General features: G+C 39.7%; 1 protein-coding gene across 4 annotated transcripts in view; it reads left to right on the forward strand.

Annotated features, from left to right (window-relative positions):
* The window catches only part of Kiaa0825 (KIAA0825 ortholog), a 443,548-nt gene that overhangs the window by 149,484 nt on the left and 267,427 nt on the right, over positions 1-26,637 (forward strand). For all 4 annotated transcript variants that reach the window (XM_027401813.2, XM_027401815.2, XM_035440466.1 and 1 more), the window contains one exon: positions 17,394-17,533. In XM_027401813.2, coding sequence (XP_027257614.1) covers positions 17,394-17,533 — 140 coding nt within the window. The remainder of the gene's footprint in view (positions 1-17,393; positions 17,534-26,637) is intronic.

Here is a 26,637-nt window from a genome sequence, read left to right on the forward strand (position 1 = left end):
GATTTGAGCCAGATATCAGAAATATTAAAGATACTTAATTCAATGTGAATGAGTGGGAAGAAAAGGAGCAAGAAAGACATGAAATAAAACCAAAACAGTGAAAATGCTGTAAGTTATGTAGAACATAAACTTGCCTATATTGTCTATCAGGCTACTATGAGGTATATAATAAGTAAAATGAAAATCTTTTCATGCTTTCTTGGGCTCTGGTAATTTAGTTTTGAAGACCTATGTTTTAGGAAAATTAATGTATTATTAAGTAAAATAAAGTACACTCAAGGTCTCTAACAATAGTACAGACCAATAGTGTAAATGATTTACAAAAAGTTATCATTTTCATAGTAGATTAAACTGAAGCAACTGGTGAATATATCACTATCAAGCTAATAGCATGGTAATACACAGTGATTTCATATAAATGTTCAAGGAAGAATATTCTCTTGAGAATTGTAGCAGTCAGGGTTCTCGAGAGGAACAAACCTGATATAATGAATCTATATATACTAAACAGGGGATTTATTATGACTTTTATAGGCTGGTCTGGCTCGTCCAGCAATGGCTGTCTCCTGGCAGAAAGACCAAGAATATGACATTTGGTCAAAGAGGCAGGGTATACGGGCTGATCCTCAGTCTATGTTGGAATCTAGAAGTAGGCTCTAAGGCCAGTAAAGAATGTCTTAGCGGCAGGGTAGACGAACTTGCCAGTGAGAATGAGGGCAAGCAGGGAAAAGCAAAAGTGTTTTTCTTCTGTGTCCTTTTACACAAACTGTCATGAGAAGATACAGCCCAGATTTAGGATGGGTCTTCCCACCTTAAATGATCCAGTGGAGAATAATTCCTCGCAGGTGTACCCAGATGCTTTCGTCTTAGTTGATTCCAGATGTGGTCAAGTTGACAACCAAGATTAGCTATCATAGTAATTTATAGCATGTTTCCTTCTAATGCTTTTTTATGTTTCCTAAACTTTGATCTTCATTAAACTATTTACTTCCAAGTAATTTTTCAAGTCTTCTTTGCTAAGTAGGTCACAAGTATGCTCTGGACCTGAGTAACATGATCAGCTTGAGGAAGTAGTGCGTTCGTTTCCTACTTCTCATTGTCTTCTATGAGGACATGATACTCTGATACAAGGCCAGTCTCTCCTCAGCTGGAGAGCTTACTTTCTATTGTACTTTTACTTAAGATAATACTGTTTATGTTTATACATCATCTCCTGGTAAGTGTTCAGCTGACCTGAGCAGATTGTGTCTGCTGGACCTGGGACCTGAGGACTGGGAAGAATGGGGTGGACTACAGTCTAATGCTGTAGACAACCTTACTTCAGTTTCAGTGCACTTTTATATGTGAATGAAACAAAGCAATGAGCCAAGAACGGTTGTTTGAATTCAGAAAAACATGCTCAGGAAAACATGATCAGAAAAACGTGTAAATAAACACCAGTAAACAAATACTAAATATTAACAGGATAGCCCTTTCCACTAACTTTCTCATGACAGACCAATTTAAGCACAATGTCTGGCACATACGAAAGCAAGAGAGCAAGGCAGAGGGCATGTCCAGATTAGGGTACACTGACCAGATTGGGTTCTAACATTCATTCAGAATAAACATGTATTATAAATTGAATGTACGTGTTTGTAACAGGAGGCACAAAAATATCCAAGAACACAATATGCACCTGAGGTAAAAGGCCCTTTGACCTTTTTCCTGAAGCCTGTCTCCAATTTCCTAAAGGCATTGCTCACCATGGGTCATTCTTTTGATTGTGTTCCAACAATCTTCCACCCTGAATATAAGATATATTTGGCCTCACTATATGATATTATGTAAATACTTACCCAAATCACTTCTTTGATAAATGTATTTCACAGACTTTCTCCCTGTAAGTCACTGTGCTGTGTGTCACAGTTAAGGGAAGAAGCAGTTAAGGAAACTTGGTACAAAAATCCTTTTCAACACAAGAATATAACAACCTAAGTTAAGAGGACCTACTGGACAGCCACACAGTGCTATTGTTGACTTCCTCCATCTGGGAACATTCAACTGATTTCCTCTTGAGATATTCTGCCAGTTTCCTCCTCCTTTTCTTGTTTCTGCTTTTATGTCCCTTTTTATATCATGGCCCAGACCTGTGCCTGGAATATTAGTATCCTTAGTGTTCTATCATAGTCTCTGTGGTCTCCTATAGCTCTTCTGTACTCTGTTTTATTGAAATCAATTGTAGTCTTTCCAAAGACTATAGACTCATAGATGGCACTGTACATGAATATTTTCTTGAAGATTATGCTAGGAGGTTATAGACACTGTCCTTTCCAGACTGATCCTCTTCTGTCTTTGACTTAGCTAATGGTAACTTCACTCAGTTGCATAGGCAGATCCCCAGTTGGACATCTAGAGCCTCTTTTCTACGTACATTCACACCCTATTGCTAAATCTCCATAATTTCAAACCTTTAATCTACCAGCCATAAAGCCACTTTCACCTTAGTCCAAACGACTGTAATCTCACTCATCTCTGCCATTACGGCCTAGCATTGCTTTTTCTTGATGGTACTGAGCCTGGCCCATACTAGGCAAGCACTCCTCCACTGAACTGCACCCTGGACTCTCATGTGCAAGTTTGTATAATTTATGTGTTGACTTTCACTTCCTTTATTTTCTAAACTATAGCCAGAATTTTTTCAAACATAAGCCAATTTTGCTAACTCAAACTTTATTATTTCATACCTATGACTTAAAGTCTTTCAGTAAGTACACACACACACACACACACACACACACACACACACACACACAGGTCATGGTCTAGAAAAGTCACATGCATATGATTCTGTCTTTCCTATATCTCAAACTCTCTGGCGACCATCACAGTGTGAATTCTCCTCTTCACACATTGCCCTTTCCATCATGTCTTGTCATGCCCTTCTTCAATTCCCTAACATCTCTTTATATTTATTTAATCAATAAATACCCACTCACCTTCATAGCTCACCTCAGATACGAGTTTCGTAAGTAAGCCTTCCCTTAACTCCAAACATTAGTGTTTTGTTTTGTTTGCTGTATCTTAGTTTGCCTTTCCTCTGTTGCTTATTCTTCTGTCTCCCTGTATATTTGACTGAATGAATGAATGAATGAATGAATGAATGAATGAATGAATGAGCAGATTAGTTTAGAGTCACAATGTATATGTAACTGCAAAATTAAATATTTCTAGCACTTTATATTAGTGGTAGATCTCCAGTATGGAGAATGTGATTTAGATGAGCTGGTATCCTCAGGAGATACCACTTAGAGAGGAGGACAAAACTTGTCTTCTAGGAAAGGAATGGAGGAAATGATGTAAGTCTATTTTCATATAAAATATTTTAAGAGTCTCCTAGCTATTGCTGGCAAGCTGTTATACAGCACTGAGGAAAAGAGCTGAGAGAGAGTTTGTACTCTGAGATGCCAAGTACAAGCATAGAGCCAACTAGGGGAGAAGCTTAGAGAGCTGTTTTATAGCTGTTCCAGAGTATGGGTGGACAAATAGCTGGATCTTTTGAAAGATTTTCAAAGGCAAAATTCAGTATCTCTGAATCAGATAGTTATTAAAGGTACTAAAAATGTCAGCTGAACTAGGAATTTCAGATGGATGGACAGACAGACAGACAGATAGTTATCTTAAGGCTTATATTTCCTTTTCTATTATGACATAAAAGTATTAGATGAAAAACACGGAAATTGAAACTACACTGTGATCATACAAACAACTACAAATTTTCGCAATAGATGAATGTGTCTTTTATATTTGTTTTGTGATATGAGAAAAAGAGTTAACCTATGTGAGCTTCTGTTTCATTTTATATTTTGATGAGGAAGTCGAAACGTAAATATTATATAATCTTATTGATCTATTTAGACATTCCATGCAAAACTATTGTTTGTTTTTTTTCCTTCAAAAAAAAAATCTTCCTTTGCCATCCAAGATATTCTCATGGGAGGCTTATGAGAATTAAATGAGCTAACGTGCCTCCAAGCCACTCATCACATTAAATATCCTCCAAGCAGTCATTCCTAACAACTGGCCAGTAAAGAGCTGTTTCAAAGTGGCAGACTTTATCAATTATCTAAACATGTTAAAAGGATCTACTGCAGGGTGATAAAGTGGAAAGAAAATGGAAATGCTTTCTCACTGGCTCTCCACACTTATCAAAAGTGTGATGTTAAAGAAAACCTGTCTGGGACTCCCAGTAATAAGGTCTTTTCTGGTGGCCTGGTACTGATAATAGTCATTGACTCCATAAAGATAAAGCTCCTGAAGGGTGGGGTAGGGAGTGGACAGTGACTCTGTGGTGTCCTGAAGACAGTATCCTACTGACTCATGGCTCTAATAGGACTTCAGAGAAACTCCTAAGTTCATGGCTCAACTGTTATGTTATTTTCAAAATTAAAATTAACTAACCTTACAAGCACTTGTTAATGATTCTACTTTTTCATGTCTTTACCTCTTGATTCATGTCAGATGGACCAAAGGAGAAGAGCTTCATATAACCTGAATTTCTCTTAATTTTTAGACAATATTGGGTACAATGCCAGGGAAGTTAAAACCCCTAGAGAAGAGCTAGAGAATAAGAGTTTTTGCCTAGCATGCACAAAACCCCAATTTAATTCCCAATACTACATACACAGGTGTGATTTATTTTTAAGTGTGTAAATCTGTATTAGTGGACAAAGGAGGCTTGGATACCAAGGCAAGTTCTATGTATGTATGTATGTATGTATGTATGTATGTATGTATGTATACATACATAAATGCAGATAAGTGCCACCCAATTTCTACTTCCTCAACCATCTGCAATTATAACTACTATTAAGATTTAGCTATGCCCATTATAGATATCAAATATTTGCAAATATTTTCAGTGCTAACTACCTGAAATTTTTATACTTTTGTTTAAAGTGATAAAGAATGTATTTTGAGTTTTTAATTTCTATAACTTGTGTCTTATGTACTAAAATTATCTTCCTGGAAAAGGATGACAAAGTGACTTTAAAAATTTCCTCTGCTTCTTTTCTTTGAAAGATTTTGAAAGACAAGTTATGGAAAAAGAAGAGTAATGTCACAATGCTGGGACTTCCCTGTCCTCTTCCCGGCATCAGGGTCATGACCCTCAGCTTGTCTTGAGTTATGCTCTTGACTTTGTTCTCTGAATAATGTACCTTATGCTTTCTGGTATAAATTTGTCCCAATCATCCACGTCAGAAACCATCTGGTTGAAATCATTCCCTATACCTTAAGTAACATGGCTCCAATTTGGGACATAGTCTGAAGACCAAACTCCATTTGTGGTTAAAAATTTGGTATCTTCAATCAAGGGGCTTGGATGGAGCCAAACATCATCTATGCCAGAAAATACAACTTATACACCAAGCCTCCACCAACCTTAGTTAGGGACAACATGAAGTAAAGGAAAGAACATGGGTTTTGAAGTCACAGTGACCTGGATTTGCATTCACATTTATTGACGAAATGTTTTTGGAGTACTTGTTCAGTATTCTTAAAGCAGGGATTGAAATATACTGTGAGTACCTCTATGCTCATCCCAACTTGAATATTCTAAACAAACAGACCTGAGTACAGAAATTCAAGTGAAAATATTTATTTTCTAAGTGGAGGGAATACTGGGAGACAAGGAGATAGGGAATCAAAGAGAATTTGTGTCATCTTTCAAGTCAACTTGAAAGAGTGGCTGAACTTAAGCCTCAGGGGAAGTTGAAGGGTTTGTTTGTTTGCCCCGTTTTCATATGTCAACACATTTTCTTTTCTTTCTTAATTATTTTTTTTTAATTCGTAAAAGCTAAAACATAATTTCATGGTTTCTTTCCTGTTAGTATTCAGGCATCTGTACTGGCCTGTCCTTGGAGTTCTGACAGGATATGTCCTCAGCTGCAGCCACTAAGAAGAGCATCATCTGTGCACTTTCTCCATGTTCCCTTTTAAAAGGGCCCTGCCCACCTCCCATTTTTCTCTCTTTCTCTGCTTTTTTGTCTATCTCTCTGTCTCTCCTTCTCTCTCCACCCCCCCTCGCCTCTCTCTTTTACCTCTCCTGTCCCCAGAGGCCTGTCTCCCTTCTCCCCTCCCCCTATTCCCATTCATTCCCCCCTCCCCCAGCAAAAACAATAAAAAATCCTCCATCCAAGCTCTGTCATATGGTGCCTTTCTCTCACAGGATGCTTTTTAAAATTACAACATTACTTCCATATCTTCCTTCCTCCAGTACTTCCCATGCATGTATCCCCACCCATTTCTTATAGAAATCATTGCCTTTTATTGTTGTTATTGCTGTGTGTGTGTACACAAAGCATATGAATACAACCTGCTAAGTCCATTTAGTGCTACTTGTATGTTTACAATTTTAGTGCTGACCTCTTAGTATTAGATAAAATCAGGGAGCCGTGCCCTGAGAAAGACTAATTCCTCCCCTCTCAACACTCCTTAATTGCCTGTAGGGTTTTGTCAATGGGTGTGATCTATGAGATTAGGGGTAGGATCTTGAGAACCAGTGCTAAATACACAGTTGCAGTTATTAAACCTAAAGAATGAGGATTCTGAAGTGTCCACCTGACAACTCTCAGGAGTCAGTCTTTAGTTGAGAGTTTTTTGTGGAAAAGATCTCATGTTTTCCAAAATGCCTAGAGTTTTGATATGGCAGAAGGTGACCACAATTTCTCATCCTCCCAAATGCTGAGATTACAGGTGTCACCTCCACACTTGTGTTTGCAGTGCTGGGAACTAAACTTGGGTTTGTACATGGTAGACAAGCGCTATACCAACTGAATTATATTCCCTAGCTCATCTCTCGGAGTTTTAATTCCCTAGCATTATATCCTGTCTTGTCTAAACATTAGGGGAATTAAGGTTGTATGCATTCCTTCCCCTTTGATATACCTATTGTGAGCCCATATGTAAAGACAAGAAGATGTAGAGTTATTGACTTTCCAAATGGTCTGTTGTTTATACCGGTGAAATCTATTCCTCATGTTGAGTTCTGTGAGTCCTGTCATTGGTTCTTCATGATGAAGACTTGTCACAACTTCTAAAAAGAAAAGGGAGGGAGGGAGGGAGGGAGGAGGGAGGGAGGGAGGGAGGGAGGGAAGTAGGAAGTTTAGCAAGTCCTGGTGGTGCTCTGCTTTTATCCTAGCGTTCAGGAGGCAGAAACAGAGTTTGAGGCCAACCTGCTTCCAGGACAGAGCAAGTTCTGGGACACCCAGGGCTACATAGAGAATTTCTGGACCTTACCTGCACCCTCCAAAAGTTTAAATGCAGACTAGCACTTAAGACAACTAGAATAATTCTGCTGCAGGTAGTTGTCATTTCAAATTTGCAAGTGACAATATCATCATCATCATCATCATCATCATCACATCCTTTGATTAGCTAGTCTATCTTTCTATCACCACTGTCCATCTTATCTGCTAACTTCCGTTGTTTGTCCAGTGCAGTCACTAAGACCCCCACCTTCAAAGTTTGATCTGACAGGGCCCATGAGGGAATGTAGAGAAAACAGACACACAGACATCTATACAGAAAAGCTGGGATTAGGCAGGTCCTAAACTCTGGTTGATATGAACTTGGAGACTCATTGTGTTTATTCTATACATCTGAAGTGATGAGATGGGTTTTTGTATACAGCTGAACAAGGAGGCAGGTTCATGGAATACAGCTGGATGAGGAGGCAGGTTCATGGTATACAGCTGGGAAAGGAGGCAGGTTCATGGTATACAGATAAACAAGGAGATAGGTTTAGGTAGTCTCTGTAAGAGGTCTCTTTAATGGAGTAGTCTCAATCCTCAGTCTTGGAGGAGGAAGCTGTGGTTGCTAGTTTCTGTACACATTGTCAATATATGCACTCAGACTGAGGAAGGCTTTGGCAATTCCCACGGGTCTGAGATATTGGGATCATCGAAATGGCAGTGCTCATGTCAGCAACACACATTCCCTAAGAACTTCATCCACTTCTCACACATTTGTTCAGAGATTTGCTCTGCTCCCACACTATTTCACCAAAAAAGTTGGGCTTCCTCTCCCACAGAAACCTATATAGTTGATGCTACAGAGTTGCAAAGCAAAAAATTTCCCAGTAGATCATCGTGAACTTCTGAAAAAGAAACTCCTACTTTTATCTCCTGGTGTATAGACCTGTGTAGTCTGTTGTGGCCAACTGTCATAAAGGACAGTGGCTAACACTGCTGGCTGTATTCACAAGCTGTGCATTCAATAGTTTATTCTACTACCTAGCAGCTTCCCCAAAACACATCTTTGGACGGACAAATTAACTGATGGCCATAAAGTATGAGTAGTATGCCCACTAATATCATAACTTGAGTCTGATGCAGAACTCCTGGCCTAAGCTTTAGAGTAAAGGTGGAAATAAGAAAAAGTGCTCACTAGGAGTAGGTTAAGTTCAACTGACTTAATTTTAGAAGGGAGCTCTAATTTTAAATTTATATTTACTCCTGCATGAGTAATATAAAAATGTAGAATTTATACGTATTACTTTATAGTCATACAGATAGGGTAGAGCTAAAAGTTGTCATGATTATTCCTTAAAAGCCATTTGTATTTTCCATAAACCAGTAAGGTTTGAACCTCATTACTTCTGAATTTGAGGAGCCAATCCAAGCCCAGAAACACAGCATTTACTGGAGTATAATATTAGTACAATCCAACTATGAATTTATTCTGTCTTCCAGGATGAAATGTATGAGTTTTGATGGATTTGTAAATTTTTATTCTCCTGTATGTCATAGTAGAATTTGACATGTACACATTTGATGCACACCCATACACACACACACACACACACACACACACACACACACACACACACACACACACTTTCCCTTTCTGTCATTTTCAGACTAATCTCATGTTCACAGCTCTACCATCTCAAAGGCAGAGTGAACATATGCTTCTCCATATGTCCCACACAGAATCTTCAATGCATTCATTACTCAGAGCTTGGTGATTGAAGAATGTTTGTACTATTTTATTTTTCCTCATAGTGATTCATTCTATTGTACATTTCAAAATTGTGGTAAGTTGGAAGATCCAAGAACCAAGAGGCATTTCAATGAACATCTTCCCATCTGTTTAAATGGAGTATTTTATTATTAACCAGGTATTGAGATAAAGTATAATGAAATGGCATTCAATGACATTCAAATGACAGTGAAAGGGACTGAGTTAAAAACACTATCTCCAATCAGTTTTATGTACTGCAACCATATCAGGACACTCCCTCATTTTTTATTTATTTAAATTAGAAACAAGCTTCTTTTGCATGTCATTCTCAGTTCCCTCTCCCTCCCCTCCAAAGTGGCTAAACCAGTTGGCTCTCCCACCAGCAGTGGAGGAGTGTTCCCCTTTTTCCACATCCTCTCCAGCATAAACTGTCATTGATGTTTTTGATTTTAGCCATTCTGATAGGAGTAAGTATCTCAAAGCTGTTTTGATTTGCATTTCTCTGATGGCTAAGGATGTTGAATACTTTCTTATGTGTCTTTCAGCCATTTTAGATTCCTCTATTGAGAATTGTCTATTTAGTTCTATACCCCACTTTTTAATTGGATTAGTTGGTGTTTTGCAGACTAGCTTCTTGAGTTCTTTGTATATTTTGGAAAGCAGCTCTCTGTCAGATGTGGGGTTGGTGAGTATTTTTTCCCATTCTGTGGGCTGCCATTTTGTCTTGTTGACCGTGTCCTTTGCCTTACAAAAGATTCTAAGTTTCAGGAGGTCCCATTAATTAATTGTAGACCTCAGTGTCTGTGCTACTGGTGTTATGTTCAGGAAGTAGTCTCCTGTACCAATTCTTTCAAGGTTACCACCTTCCTTCTCTTCTAAGAGCTTCAATGTGGCTGGATTTATGTTCACGTCTTTGATCCATTTGGACTTAAGTTTAGAGCATTTGTTGAAGATGCTTTCTTTTTTCCATTGTATAATTTTAGCTTCTTGTGTGTGGGTTAATATCAGGGTTTTCAGGTCAATTCTATTGGCCAACCTGTCTATTTTTGTGCTAATACCAAGCTGTTTTCAGGAATATAGCTCTATAATAGAACCTGAAGTCAGGAATGGTGATGCCTCCAGAAGTTTCTTTATTGTACAGGATTGTTTTGGCCATTCTGAGTCTTTTGTTTCTCCATATAAAGTTGAGAATTGTTCTTTCAAGGTCTGTGAAGAATTGTGCTGGGATTTTAAAGGGAATTGCACTGAATCTGTAGATTGTTTTTGGCAAGATTGCCATTTTTACTATGTTGATCCTGCCTATCCAAGAACATGGGTGATCCTTCTGTTTTCTGGGATCTTCTTTAATTTCTTTCATTAAAGTTCTTGTAATACAAGTCTTTCACTTGTTTGGTTAGCATTATCCCAAGATATTTTATGTTGTTTGTGGCAATAGTAAAGGGTGAGGTTTCTCTGATTTCTTTCTCAGTACATTCATCATCTGTATATAGTAGGTCTACTAGTTTTTTTTTTTTAATCTTTTATCCTGCCACTTTGCTGAAGGTGTTTATCAGCTGTAGAAGTTCCTTGATAGAGTTTTTGCGTCACATATGTAAACTATCATATCACCTGCAAATAGTGAAAGTTTGACTTCTCCTTTTGTTGTCTTAGTGCTCTAGTAGAACTTCAAGTACAATATTGAAGAGGTATGGAGAGAGTGGACAGCCTTGTCTTGTTCCTGATTTTGGAGAAATCTCATTGATTTTCTCTCCACTTAGTTTGATTTTGGCTATTGACTTGCTTTATATTGCTTTTATTATGTTTAGCTACGTTCCTGTTATCCCTGATCTCTCCAAGACGTTTACCATGAAGCAGTGTTGGATTTTTTCAAAGGCTTTTTCAGCTCTATTGAGATGATCATGTGGGTTTTCTTTCTCAGTCTGTTTATATGGTGGATGACATTGATGGATTTTTGTATGTTGAACCATCCTTGCATCCTTGGAATGGAACCTACTTGATCATGCTGGATGATTTCTCTCATGTGTTCTTGGATTTGATTTGCCAGTATTTTATTGAGTATTTTTGCATCAATGTTCATGAGGGATATTGGTCTGTAGTTATCTTTCTTAGTTGTGTCTTTGTGTGGCTTGTGTACCAAGGTTATTGAAGCTTCTTAAAGAGTTTGGCAATGACCCTTGTGCTTCTATTGTGTGGAATACTTTGAGGAGAATTGGTATTAGCTGTTCTTTGAATTTCTGGTAAAATTCTGCAGTGAAGCCATCTGGCCCTGGTTTGGTTTGGTTTTGTTTGATTGGAAGACTTTTGAAGACTGCTTCTGTTTCATTAGGGGTTATAGGTCTATTTAAATTGCTTATCTGTTCTTGGTTTAATTGGTAAGTGAAACCTATCCAGAAAATTGTCCATTTCCTTTAGATTTTCTAATTTTGAGGAGTACAGGTTTTCAAAGTATGGCCTGATGATTCTCTGGATTTCTTCAGTATCTGTTGTTATGTCCCCCTTTTCATTTATGATTTTATTAATTTACATGTTCACTCTCTGCCATTTGGTAAGTTTGGATAAAGATTTGTCTACTTTGTTGATTTTCTCAAAGAACCACCTCTTTGTTATATTGATTATTTGTATTGTTTTCCTACTTTCCACTTTCTTGATTCCAGCCCTCAATTTGATTTTTTGTTTTTTAGCATCTACTCCTCTGGCTTGGGTTGGCTTCTTTGCTTTCTAGAGCTTCCAGTTGTGCTGTTAATTCTCTAGTGCAACTATTCTCCAGTTTCTTCATGTGGGCACTTAGTATTATGAACTTTCCTCTTAGCACTGCTTTCAAAGTATCCCATAAATTTGGGTATGTTGTGCCCACATTCTCATTGAATTTTAGGAAATCTTTAATTTCTTTTTTTTATTTCTTACTAGACCCAGGGATGCTGCAATTGGGCATTATTCAATTTCCATGAGTTTATAGCAGTGTTCTGCAATTTGTGCTGTTGTTGAATTCTTACTTTAAAGTATGGTGGTCTGATAAGATACAGGGGATTATTTTAATTTTTTGTACCTGTTGAGGTTTGCTATGTTGCCGAGTATGTGGTCAATTTTAGAGAAGATTCCATATGGTGCTGAGAAGAAGGTATATTCTTTTGTGTTTGGATGGAATGTTCTATACATATCTGTTAAACCCAATTGGGTCATAACTTCTATTAGTTTCTTTGTTTCTTTGTTAAGTTTCTGTCTGGTAGTCCTGTGTAGTGATGCCAGTAGGGTGTTGAAGTTTCCCACTCTAAGTGTGTGAGGTTTTATGTGTGATTTGTGTTTCAGTAATGTTTCTTTTATAAATGAGGATGCCTTTGTATTTCGGGCGTAAATATTCAGAATTGAGACTTCATCTTGATTGATTTCTCCATGAGTAGGAATGACCTCCTTCATCTCTTTTGACTGATTTTAGTTTAAAGTCTAATTTTTTCGATATTAGGATTGCTACCCCTGCTTTTTCCTTGGGTTCATTTGATTGGAAAAACTTTTTCCAACCCTTAACTCTGAGGTACTGTCTGTCTTTGAAATTGATGTGTTTCTTATATGCAGCATTAGGATGGATTCTGTCTTCAGAATATCCATTCTGCTAGTCTGTGTCTTTTTATAGGTGAGTTAGGACTATTAATATTGAGGGATATTAATGACCATTGATTGTTCATTCTTATTTGTTTTGGATTTGTTGGTGGTGGTGGAATTTTGTGTGGATTTCCACCATATTTTTCTTTTGGCTGTTGGTAAAGTGGAATTATCTATTGCCTATATTTTTCTGGTTGTAGTTAACTTCCTTGGGTTGGATTTTTCCTTCCAGAACTTTCTGTAAGGCTGGATCGGTGGGTATGTGCTGTTTGAATCTGGTTTTGTCATGGAATATCTTGTTTTCTCCATCTATATTGATTGAAAGCTTTGCTGGGTATAGTAGTCTGGGCTGGCATCCGTGGTCTCTTAGTGTAGGTAGAATATCTATCTAGGACCTTCTGGCCTTCAGAGTTTCCATGGAAAAGTCAGGTGTGATTCTGATAGGGTTGCCTTGATGTGTTACTTGACATTTTTCCTTAGCTGCTCTGTATATTCTTTCTTTATTCTGTATGTTTGGGGTTTTGATTATTATGTGGTGAAGGGACTTTCTTTTGTGGTCCACTCTATTTGGTGTTCTGTAGGCTTCTTGTACATTCATTGGCATGTCTTTCTTTAGGTTGGGAAAGTTTTCTTCTATGATTTTGCTGAATATGTTTTCTGCACCTGTGAGTTGGGTTTCTTCACCTTCTTCTATACATATTATTCTTAGGTTTGGTCTTTTCATGGTGTCCCATATTTCGTGGATATTTTGTGTTAGGGATTTGTTGTACTTAAGATTTTCTTTCGTGGATGAGTCTATTTTTCCTTGTGTATCTTCAATGCCTGAGATTCTCTCTTCCATCTCTTGTATTCTCTTGTTTATGCTTGCAACTGTAGTTCCTGATCATTTACCCAGCCTTTCTAGGAAGAAAAAACAAACCAAAAAATACAAGAAATCAACAGCATTTCCTCAGATTGTGTTCTTTATTGTCTCTATTTAAGTTTTTAGGTCTTGAACTGCTTTCTTAAGAGATTTGTTGATTTCTTCTATTTTTTGATTTGTTTTTTTCTTCAATTTCTTTAAGGGGTTTTCTCATATCCTCTTTGAGGGCCTCTATCATTTTCATGAAGTTGATTTTAAGGTCATTCTTTTCTCCTTCATTTGCATTGTGATGTTCAGGTCTTGCGGGTGTAGAGTCCCTAGACTTCAGTGGTGTCATATTGGTTTTTTTGTTGTTGAATATGTTTTTATATTGTCTTCTTCCCATCCCTTCTTCTGTGGGTGTAGAAGGGGTCTCTTTCCTTCCTGGTAGGAATGGGGCCAAGGTTCCCTTCAGGTGGGTGCAAACAGATCTATTACTCTGATGTCTCTCTTGCCAGTCTCTGGGTGGGCTGGATCCCGCCAGGATGGGATCAGCAGTGTGCAGTTCCAGGCCTCAGGTGTTTCTGAGAAGGGCAGAGGAACAAATCTCCCTTGTTTTAAACTCTTCAATAGATACAGATTCCCACTTTGAGACCAGGGCTCCCCATGATCTTTCTCTGTCATTTTCCAACTGTCTGTCAGAAATCCTCACTATATCTTCTAGAAAAACTGTCCTTTAGCTGTATCACTAACTCAAGTGTAGTATGTATTTAGGAAAGGTTAACTAACCAAGGATACTTGTAACAATTGCTACTAGCTGCTTTTCCTCTATAGTAACCTGCAGGGCTTCTTAGGAACCCAACACCCAAGGTTCAGAGAGGAAATAGTGTTGGCCTTGGTGTCTTTTGGAACTAGGCTCAAAACTTCAAAGATCCTGCACAGTACATGGAAAGTACTCTGGATTCCAGGGGTTCTCAGTAGCCATGGCTTTGACTCCCCTGGCTGAGAATTAGGCTACTTATTCTTCTTTCTTCATTGGCTACCCACGGCAAAAATCCCCCTACCTAGCATTGCCCAAATGCCCAAGGAGTTACTTTTGGTACTAAATATCAAGGCTTCACAAGGAAAGCCTAAATTCATCCAAAGTTTAAGTACAGACTGAAGAAATGTGTGCATCCTGAAGTTGTGAAATGTTTCTGATGCCATGCCAAAGAGGAGATGCTTTGAAGTTTCTTTAATTATAACTTTGATCCTTCTCATTTTCAACCCTCTTGCTCTAAATGCAAAGTTCTTTCTTTTCTTTTCTTCTTCTTTGCCTGTCCATGCACATGCTAACACATCAAATCAGTCAGCCAGCAGCATCAGTAATATCTGCATTCTACAGTGGTAAAAATTTTGAGTAATAGAAAACAAGTATCCTCAAGACACTTGAGTCTAGAAAGAGAGATAAAATCTTACTTGATGAAATAGTAAGTGCTGAAATGTGTAAGCTTGTCATAAATTCTTTACCTCAGAGGCCATGCTGAAGAGAAACATTTAGTGAAGAATTTTCAGAGAAAGTGGAATTTTTGCTATAAATTAAAGGGTAGTGTTTTAGAGTTGCTGTTGCTGTGATAAAACACCACAACCGAAAGCAAGTTTGGAAAAAAAGCCAAATGTTTTTTGGCTTATACCTCCACATCATAGTTCATCATCCAAGGAAGTCAGGACAGGAACTCAAACAGGGTAGGACCCTGGAGGTAGGAGCTGATATAGGGGCCATAGAGGAGTGCTGCTTACTGGCTTGCTTCCCATGTCTTTCTCAGCCTGCCTTTCTCATAGAACCCAGGACCACCAGTCCAGGGTTGTGGTACCACCTACAATGGCTGGGCCTTTCCACAATATTCACTAAGAAAATGCCCTACAAAGATTCTCAGTTGAATTCTCTTCTTTCAAAGAACTCAGTGTGTGTCAACTTGATTAAAACTAGCTAGGATAGATGGGTAAGATTAAGGTAAATGTAGAGTTATGCAAAGCTCTATGGATAAATGGTGTCCTAGTTAATACAGGGTGCTGTGACAGATACTAGGGGTGAGGGTTCCAGCAGTGAGGTTCTGGTGAAGGCCTTCATCCAGGTTGCTAACAGGAAGAATTCTTATATCTTTATGGTCAGAGTAGGGCAAGATAATTCTCTTCCTCTTCATCTAATCCCATTCATGACATCACCTCCTGACCCAACCTTCCCCTGCAAGGTCCTCATCTTCAGGTGATACTACATTGTAATTAAAGTATAAACATTTAAATTTTGGAGGAACACAAACATTTAGTCTATCATTGGCAGCAAGTCAAGGCCAATTTTGGATGGGTACAAAGACCCAGAGGTCTGAAAGGTGCTATGAATCTTTTCTGTTTCTACTACTGTGCTGAAGTGGTCCCAAATTGTAACATGTAACAGTGGTCCCAAACTGTAACATGCAGCAATAGTTCCAAACTGTAACATGCAGCAATGTTCCCAAATTGGACCATGCAGCAATGTTCCCAAACTGTAACATGCAGCAATGTTCCCAATCTGTAACATGCAGCAATGTTCCCAATCTGTAACATCCAGCAATGTTCCCAAACTGTAACATGCAGCATTGGTTCCAAACCATAACATGCAGCAGGATTTCCTAGAGAGACCTTGTAAGGGTGCAGATTTCTGTGGTCTACCTCTGCGCTTTCTAATGAGAGGATGCTCAAGAATTTTAGCCAGAGGTGATTGATGGTTCCTACCCACAATCCCATTATTTGGGATTCCAAGGCAGAAGGATTACCTTGAGTTTGAGGCAAGACTGGGCAATCCTGTGAATTGAGTTCTGAGCCAACCTAGGTTTGAGAATGAGAAACAAGCAGAATTTGCATGTTTGCATTTTAGCATATTCTCTCATGCTGATGTCAGGGGTTAGATATGTTGGTATCTAGGGACCAACCGCTTAGGAAGTGATTGCTAATGACAGTATAGCAAACTGTCCTCTCCTCCCTGTGCTGTGTGTGTCCCTCTCACATCCCCACTTTCACACCATTCAAATAACAGTTTTCCTTCCCTGTGCAGCTTACTTTCACAGTCCTTGTAGCCACCACCACAGGGCATGTTTCTTTCTCACTTTTGCTGTTATTGTAAGTTTGTCTCTCTTGTTATGACTTTTATATGACCCAAATTCGGGGATTTTAGAAGGAAAAGTTGAACAATGCTATTGATAATTCCTGCTCTCTCATGCCCTGCTGCTACACAGGAAATGAAAGTAGTACTCCGGGGAAGCTGATTTGCTGCTCAAAACTGATGACAGTTTAGAAAGCAGAAGCCTGTTTATCTTGGAATTATTTCTCTTTGATGACACTGCTTAACTAGGTCATAGGGTGAATTGTAGCATTAACTCTGATAATTGCATGTTGGTTTAAGAATTTTCTAATTAAATAATTAGATTTTGGTGGACCTTTCACAGAAGTTTTGAATTCCTTTAGTTTTACCAACAATTTCAGTATAAATCAACATCCCAAGTATTCAAAAGCCCCTTAGAACAACTTTCCCCAAATGAGAAAAAAAGCTAATAGTATATAGTAATCAGTCATTATGTCTTTAGTGGATGAAAAAATGATGACATTCAAAATAAATGTGTAAGTGGTTTTTCTTTTCTCCTTGAAAAAGAAAAAAGAAAGAAAAAGAAAAAGAAGAGTTCTGTAAAATATAGGCATGGTTATTTTCTATCAGCTTTAGGTTTGGCAGGCTACCAAGCATTAATTTGCTTTTAGCTAGTTGAGATTAAGTGTAATTCCTTCCCTGAGCAACCCTAAAGTAAGCAAGCATGAAAGCATTTTCAGAGTAATCTGGGAGGAATCGACATTTACAGGAGTTGGCATTACATCTGGACTTTAAGGCTATTAATTTCATAGACAGATTAACTTTATTACTCCATCTTATCTTTCGTTTTGAAAGGCCTATGTCAGCTGGAGAACTGAATGCCGAGGGTCAGTTAAAACTACTCTTATCCCAACCATGCTGTAAATGGGACCTGCTTCTGGAGACCCTGCTACATGGTGGTGGCCTCATACCCAGAATCCTGCTGAAAAGCTCACGTGAGTATTAGTAGTGAGTATTAGTAGTTTCAAGAATGTCTTAAACACAAAACAAAACAAACAAAAGCAAGCCCCCAAACAGCAAAAACAAAACAAAATAATAAAAAACCCAAAAACTAATCATTGACAAAGTTGAGTGGAATTATTTTTCCCACTTGAATATTGCACAAAGGGTGGCAACCAGACCTGTGCTGGCAGTCCTGGGTGGTCATAACAGAGGACCTACCGAACTGCCTAATCAACGTGATTATCTTTCTATTTCAGGACTTCGAAGTAAAGGAATATTTTTGTGTGATGCTTTTCAGTCACAAGTGCCATTATATAGACAGTGTCAACATTCAGGGTTTGAAATGCCTAGGAAAACTGGAAGGAGGCAGTTACAAAGTACAAACCTGAATTAGATAATAAATAATTAGAAATTGCATTAGATCAACACTTGAAGTTTTAGTCTTTCTCAAAGAGTACTTCAAGATAGGAAGCCAGCAGCTGTCATTTACACTCATTGCCACTTTGGACCAAGAAATAAAAGTCCAGAAAACTGGGAGTGAAAATTGAGGAGTAAGAAACCATAATCCTCTTGAGATGTTTTCCCTATTTCAGGAAATGGCAGGGAATGCTATGTGAATATAGTGCCGTGTCCCATCACTCATCTATAGAATGTCCTCCCCATTCCACATGTTGTGTGGATTGCTTTCATGTCCCATCACTCACCTATGGAGATTGTTCTCGCCATTCCAGGTGTTGTAGGGATTCTTCTTTATATCACACATGAATCCAGATTGGTCAAGTTTTCTAAATCAAACTCATTTTTTTTTTTTGTCTACCTCCTTGCCATATGCAGAATCATATCCAGATCCTTCTCCCATTCAAACTGGGTAGGTTTTCTGTCATTTTGATTCATGCCCCCCAAGTATTCCCATACAGGTACCGCAAACCCACCCAACCCTTTCTAGTCTTGTGCCCAAAGCCTCATATGTATATTCCCTCTATACCTTAGCTCACTGGGTTTTCTTATGTGGAGGCCCCCAAGGCACTCTGCTTCTACTAGTGTGCAGGAGCCCATTGCTGTTTCAGATGCTTGAACATTCTTCATCCTGGCTTCCTGTTTCTCTGAACTCCAGAGTTCTCTGTCCTGGCTTACCATTGTAACTTTTATATGTGAATGAGGAAAATGTCCCTATATACCACCCATGAGTACATAAATGAGGCATATGACATTCTTTTGTCCAAACCTCTCCAGTCATTTCTAATAAGTTTTGGGTTTTCTCACTGCCACCAGGATCTCACCTTGCTTTTCCTTAGCTCCTAAGTCCTTATTATAGGTTTTCTTCCCCAATGCAATAAGCCATATCAAGCTGAATTGAAAGAGTATAACAGGTTTATTTGAGCAAAGCAACTCCCAGGTGAGTTCTCCAGTCCTTGAGATTGAGGCTGGAGAAGCTGCACCTCCAAACTAAAGCAGGGAGACTTTATACATTGCAGGTGAGGGGTGATGATGTACCCACCACAAGCTGGATTTGTGCCCAAGTTTGGTCAAAAGATGAATACTTTAGGCTGGGACTAGGGTGGCTGGCAACTGCAGAGGAGGAAGCTTCAGTAGTCACCAACAATGCAGAACTGGGATTTTTTGGCACCCTTCCTTTGTTCAGAGACTCTCTGAGTGGGCAGAGCTTGGAGAGAGAGAGAGACAGGGATGAGGCTTTCTGGACCATACAGGGGCAAGCTGGAGATTCCAATCAAACAGCCTAACCTTTTGGGAGTGTATGGGTATGGTTCAAATATGGCTACTTCCTGATGGCTTGGGACAACGTGGGGAGGAGGAGTCAGGAGTCGGTGGGCTCATGCTCAGCAGGAGGAATGGGTGAAGAAGTATTTGGTTAACTGCCACCCTGGAGACCTCAGGAATCTTGGAGGAAGCAGAGAAGGCCAAGTGCTAGGAGGAAAAAAAAGGACAGCACCAGCCCTATGAATGGGGCTAGCCATGGAAAGAGGGAAGACTGCCAGAAAGAATGGAACAGAGATGTGCTCAGGTTGTATTGGCAAAGTCCTTCAGACAGTTTGTGGAGTGACTATATTATTTTTCACCAGGCTTGATTCGTTGATACAGTAAGAGCACCCTGTCCCTTGGAACATGAAGGTGTCCGTAAAATAGCTGAAACCGATTCACACCTTGGTGTCATAGCAAAGGCTTTTGGTTAAAAGGCATGAAGATTTTTCCTATGTCTAGAAAGCCTGTTTTTAGCCTGATGAAACACACCTTCAGGTGCATACTTAGAAGACAACCAAAGGAAATTTAAAATCCCGAGCTTGTGACTGAATATTAAGTAGACAGTGCTCTATCAGAACTCCATTTACCAATGCTGAAATCCTGAACCTCAGAAATCCCAGTGTAACAATAGCATAGCAAGGGAACATAAGTCTGAAATATCTTTACAAGCCTTAAATCATTCATTTATAACTTTACAATTTGCATTTGTGCATATTAAATCATTTTCTGTGTTTCTTTAATGGAAAGTTACACATAAAACCTGGTTATCCTTAACTATGAAGCCTGTGAACAAGGCAAACTTGTCTGCATTTTTAACAAACTTAACTAATGATCAGCCAACATGTTTGTAGTCTTGGGGTGAAGGGTGTTAAACTGGCAAAGCTATCATTAGCCTAGTCATCAAACCCTATCAGATCTGAGAAGGATAAATTTCACCTGAGTAAGCAGACCTGAAGCAGCTTCCTATTTTGTTAAAATGAGAAGGACTTACTGGCTACCTAGACAACCACCACAGGTTCTTCTATGATCATTGGGGGGTGGGGGTAGAGTTCTCAGTGCAGCATGAGTCTTCAGCTACCAGGCTCAGAAGATCTGACACACTCTCCTGAGGAGTAGGAACTTGGCAGGACCAGCCTACTTTTTCTAGGCAAAGGCAATCAATCAGCTCCTCGGTGTCCTTGTCCATAGTCTTGACAGCATCCTGGCAGCAGTTTTTCACCCAGTGGCCAGCTTTGCCTCCAGGTGGAGGTTCTTCTGTGCCCACTCATCTTCTTTGGAGGAGATGGGGTGCTCCAGGATCTGGCATGTCTCTATCATGAAAACTCTTTATTAAACATTTTAAATGCCATATTCTCAAATCTCTGAAACATCTGAGGACCATTGTTTGTTAGATGTATCTAAATAAGACAAACGTTGCTTGTTTTCTAGTTACTTGTTTTAGGCATAACTTTGAAAACATAAGAAGCTAGATTTGAAAATATCAAAGAATTTGATCCTTTATGAGGTGACTATTAACTTGTTTGTTTTATAAGATTGAGATTTTATACCTTGTTTGTTTTATAAGATTAGGATTTTATAACTTGTTTGCCTTATAAGAATAGTATATTATAGCTTTATCCCTGTTAAGTTTAGCCTTAGAAAATAACAATTTCTGAGTTGAAACTCTTTTAATATCAAGATGAGACTTTCAACTCATAAACACAGTCCACAAAGATTCTGGGATCTTTGCTGATCCTTTTATAGTACCCCATTGTAGAACACAACAGTTTTCTACAGCTTAGCGATGTTAGTAAAAGCAAGGAGCTTAGATATATATTTCTAAATCAGTCTCTGTTAGCCTAAAAGACCTTCGGTAAGGAGAGACTCTTTGCTAGACTGCTTAGGTTGCCATCTTACTGCATCATGAGATAGGAATACCTTAGTCTCTGGTGTTTAGCTGTGGTCCTATGTTTTATTTTTTTAGTCCTCTATTTATTAAGATCATATAATAATAAAGGCATTATAATAAAATGTCTTATAAATTTTTAAATGGCCCAGAGCCATATAAATTCACAATTTTAAGCATTTTAAACTGTTTCTTGAAAATATTCAGTTTATTTAAACTTTCTACTAAACTCTAAAATTTTCTTTTAAGGAAGTTTAAGGTCTCTCAACTGTGTATTCTGTTAATATCCAACTAAACTACCTTTTTTATTTCAAGAATGAAGACACAGAGCACAACCATAATTTGTAGAAGGCAAAACCAAGTTTCAACAGTGTAAACAATTCAGTGTCTCTAGAATCAATACCAAGAGGTTTACTCTTATCCAGCAGGATACATCCCTGTACAGGAACACATGGAGGAACAGCTTTAATGCCTCATTAAACCAGCATTGTTTTAAATCCCAGTGTTTATGGATCTTGTTTTCAGGACAGGGATTATCATTTAATAATCCATCCTAATCCAAAATATCTTGGAGACCTGTTGTCTCCTTGGTAGGTCCACTCTATGTGGTCACCTTTAATTAAGATGGCAGTGAAGTCATATGACATTCCTCTTCTCCAGCCCTAGCAAAGATAGCTGCCATCAGTGTGACTGTCCAAAGATGGTGCTGAAGTCACATGCCATTCTGCTTCTCCAGCCCTAGTCAAAATGGTGACTGCCCACATGGCTGCACTTAAGATTGTTTTCCAGAACAGTTCCAACTCAGAGTTTTAAGTTAACTTTTGCTACAGATTTTTAATCATACCCTATTCCCTTAGCTGTTTTTTAATAAAATAGGACAGCATAAAACAAGTTTCATATTAATTATACCCAAATGACATATGAATCTGTTATTTCATCAGATTCAGTGGCCAGAAAGCCCAGAGGCAAATTCTTAGCCCAGGCAGCTGAACTATCACCAAGACACAGGGAATACAGTAAACTCACACATCCAAGACCAGTCAGAAATAAACATACAGAGGCCCTGCACGTTTGTGCTTTTACTTGAGCCTGATGCAGTTTTGTGTGGTTCCATGTCCACAAGAAAACTTACAGGCACCGGTCTGTCCGTACATACAAATTAGACAAAACTTATCTAACAACAAAACAAACAAAACTTTCTGGTGGGAAGTAGACTTTGTTACAAGTCATATAGATTTTTTTTCCTTCTGTTTTTTGAGACAGGGTTTCTCTGTGTAGCTTTGGAGCCTATCCTGGCACTGGCTCTGGAGACCAGGCTGGCCTCAAACTCACAGAGATCCGCCTGCCTCTGCCTCCTGAGTGCTGGGATTAAAGGCATACGCCACCAATGCCCGGCTACAAAGTTATTTTTTTAAGTCGTTTTCTTCTATTCATCTGTGTTTGGATGTTCAGGTCTTGCTGTTGTTGCGCCTCTAGTTTCTAGTGGTGCCATATTCCTCTTTATATTGCTGAGTGTGTTCTTACCTTGTTGTCTATGTATCTCTTCCTCTAATCAGTATAGGTGGAGCTTGTGCTTCAGGGGTTCTCTTTCTCCAATTGGTATAGTTGGGGGCTGTGGCTCCGTTGACTTCTCCTTCAGGAACAAGTAGAACGTACTAAACGCTTTTTGTGGAAGTGGGCCAATGCCCCAATGCTCAGGTGGTCACTCCTTGAGGTGCAGGTGGGGCTACACAGCTCTGGTGGATGCTCCTCCCATTGGAGGTATAGATGGGGCTGAGTCGATGGAGTAGCAGGGTATCTCCAACCGAGAAGTGGCAGTGGATGCTGGCTGTGACACAGGTGCTCTTTCCCAGAGGAACATTTTGCAATAGTTTCTGAAAGCTACTGCTGGAAAGCGCTGCTGTTGCTTCAACCGGTGATCACTCTTTGCTCCTGGGGCTGAGGCTGGGGCCTCCCTCTAACAAGGTTCCCAGTTCTGAGGCTCACGGCTCTCTTCACAGTGTTCCTGGCCTGAAGTTCGGGCCTTTCTCTGACAATGCTTCCAGGCTGGGATTCGGGCCTCTCACTCTACAGTATAATCTTAAGATACAGAGAAGAGTGCAAAAAAAAAAAAAATTAGAGATAAAAGATTTTTAAAAATAGGAAAGTAGAACCTTAAAGGTAAAGGACTTTGGCCGTGTAGTGGAACAAGATTAGGTATAAGATATATGGAGCTGGGCTGGAGAGATGGCTCAGCTGTTAAAAGCTACACTCACAACCAAAAATATAAGATATGTGGGGCAAAAACTTTGTCTGTGGCAGTAGTGGTTAACAATTTGTAAAAATTTGGAACTTGTTTGCCAATTTTACCATAGATTTGTGTTGAGGCCATGCTGCCTTAACAACATCCGAGTCCATGGAGGAAGAGAGAGAGTAAGCTAGGGAACGAGCAGGCTGCCGCAAGAGGCTGCAGGAGCCAGACAAGCACACATGTGCCAATGTTGACAGCAATGCAGGGCAGAGGAAAGCAGCCGCTGAAGAATCAGACTCTAGATTTTGTAGTCAAATTCTTAGACAAATGATCTGTGTATTATACCTTATTGATCGGTAGCCCCTGCAAGGGAGAACAGTTGTGTGCTGGGCACACAGCAGTTGGCCTCTCCGGCTCTGTCTCTTACGAACATTATAACAAAAGTATGCACAGGACATTAAGCACTTATGACAAGCAGACAGAACCAAGCCCGGAGTGGATCTGTTACAGGTGGAGCTGGTGGATAGGATCCCAGCATGGCCATACGGGATGCCAGGAGAGCCTAGTGAGTCTTTGGCACCAATGGAATGATTAACAGAAAAGAGAGAGCCAACTGGGTACTTTCCCCAGGCCCTGCCAAGGCATCCACTAAGAGAACACACCAAGCTTAATAGAGCGACTACAAAGAGGTTTGTTGGGGGACTGGGGGAGTAAAGAACAAAAGGCCATCTCAGAGTGGGGACATGAGCCAGGCAGGCAGACAGATAGAACAAGGAAGAGACAAGAGGAAGAAGAGAGGTGAAGGTTGTTAATTACTCGGGAGGCTCAGTTGGAGCAGAGGGCTCAGGGTCAGTCCCTGGGTGAAAAGGCGTCTTGAGCTAGTTCTGGGTACAGAGAGAGGGGCAGGACTGCAGAGCTTGAAAACCTTGAAGACAAGGGAGCTCAAACTATTTGTTTTGAACATATGGTGTGAGACAGTCCCAATTTGGATAAATTTCACAGGAGACACCCCAGGGATGACAGAGGATCTGGTTTAGACCTGTGCCAGAGAATAGGGTGAGGAGTCCCATGTGGTAGTCTGGGATCCAGCAGTGGGGTGGAAAGTAACTTTTTTTTTTTTTTGAAAGATATCTCCAAACTCAAGGTCCCTGGAACAAAGAGACTGTGTCTTTTCCAGAATGGACCAGGCTTGCACTGGCATGGCACTAAGCCAAATCAAGCCGAATTAAAAAAGTATAACAGGTTTATTTGAGCAAGGCAATTCCAGGACAAGTTCTCCAGCCCCAGATGTTGAATCGGGAGAAGCTGCACCTTCAAACTAAAGCAGGGAGCTGGGCAGTGGTGGCCCATGCCTTTAATCCCAGCACTGGGAAGCAGAGACAAGAGGATCTCTGTGAGCTTGAGCCCAGCTTAGCCTACAGAGGGAGTTCCAGAACTCTGTTGCAAAGCCACAAAGAGACTCTGTCTCAAAAACCCAGAGAGACAGACAGATAGATAGACAGACAGACAGACAGACAGACACACACACACACACACACACACACACACACACAGAGAGAGAGAGAAGAGAGAGAGAGACAGACAGAGAGAGACAGACAGAGAGAGAGGGAGAGAGAGAGAGAGAGAGAGAGAGAGAGAGAGCATATGACCAGCACAATCTGGGTTTGTGCCCAAGTGTGATCAAAAGCTGAGTGATTTAGGCTGAGACTTGGCTGACTGGCAACTCCAACCGCAGTAGCCACCAAGAATGTGGAGCTGGGGCTTTTTCGGTGCCTTTCCTTTTTTCGGAGACTCTCTGAGTGGGTGGGGTTTGAGGAGAAAGAGAGGAATGGGGGCTTTCTGGATCATGAACGGGTGAGCTGGAGGTTCCAATTGAACACTTGTGATCTCTGTTGAGAAAATTCAGACAAGATGCATTGAATATAATTTAGGTAAGTCCTTACAGATTAAAGTCAAGCTCTTAAGATGTGTCAGTTGACAGTGGCCAAGAAAGAGACCTGTTGTGTAGACGTTATACTCTTTCTAAAATTTCTAAGACAGCTTCCCCAAGCATTTTATTCCTGTCCAAATGATTAACTTGTATTGACCCTTAAAGGCATGGGCAGGGACAATGGATTGTCCTTGTTCTCGGCCATCAAGCTACTAGGTAGGAATCTAAACAAACATCTGGACAGCTCACAGTGTGTGCCTGGGACCAGAGATATGCCCCATACTCTCATTCTCTTAGTCAGTAAGCAATCCTACAGTTTCAGTTCCTGATTTTACAAACTGCTAATTGTGAGGGCTGAGCCCATTTCCAGTGACCTTCAAACCTGCAGATAGATATCGAGTGTATTAGAATTCTAGAGGAACAACACATATAGAATGAATCTCTCTATATATAGAAAGGGAATTTATTAGAATAGCTTAAAGGGTGTGGCTCAGCTAGTCCAACAATGGCTGCCAATGATGGAAGGTCCAAGAGTCCAGCAGTTGTTCAGTCCACGAGGTTGGATATGACACATTCACAAAGAAGCAGGCCCAAAGCAATGAAAGAATGGACTTGATAGTGAGGGGAGAACAAGTAGGCAAAATGAGAGCAAGCTTCCTTCTTCTATGTCCTACCAGCAGAAGAGGAGGTCTGGATTTAAGGTGCATCATCCCACCTGAAAGATCTAGACTAGAAGTGTGTCTTCCTACTTCAAACAATTTAATTAAGAATTAATTAATTAATTAAGAGGTGTGCCCAGCCTCTTGGTTTTAGTTAATTCCAGATGTAATAAAGCTGACAACCAAAGATGGCAGCATACCTAGAAAACATCCACAGCACCTGCTAAGACCAGTTTCCCAACTCCATCTCTTGTCTACCTTCCTGTTCATTTCCCAAAAGCCACCAGGGGAGGTGCCACTCAGGAAAATATTGCTTTTCCCCTATGACTTTCAAAAGAAGCACTTAGATACATAAACCCACTGCCTTAGTTTCCCTGGTTTTAAAAATAAATTAGAAAACAGAAATTGATAAAAGAAAATTAATTTATTTACAGTTTGGCCAAATGGGTAGGGAGAGGTAGAGTCTAATTTTACCTCCTCCATACGCGTGGTCATGTTATAATTTATAGGAAACTTGAGACAAAGGCTAGAGCAGATGCACATTTACCCACAAGACTGTGAAGCAGGATTTCCTACAGGAAGAAGAGGATCTGGCTCTCAGGTTGCCAGCAGGCTATGCTACAGAGGCAGTT

This window comes from Cricetulus griseus, chromosome 2 (genome assembly GCF_003668045.3).
Source record: "Cricetulus griseus strain 17A/GY chromosome 2, alternate assembly CriGri-PICRH-1.0, whole genome shotgun sequence".
Classification (NCBI taxonomy): Eukaryota; Metazoa; Chordata; class Mammalia; order Rodentia; family Cricetidae; genus Cricetulus; species Cricetulus griseus.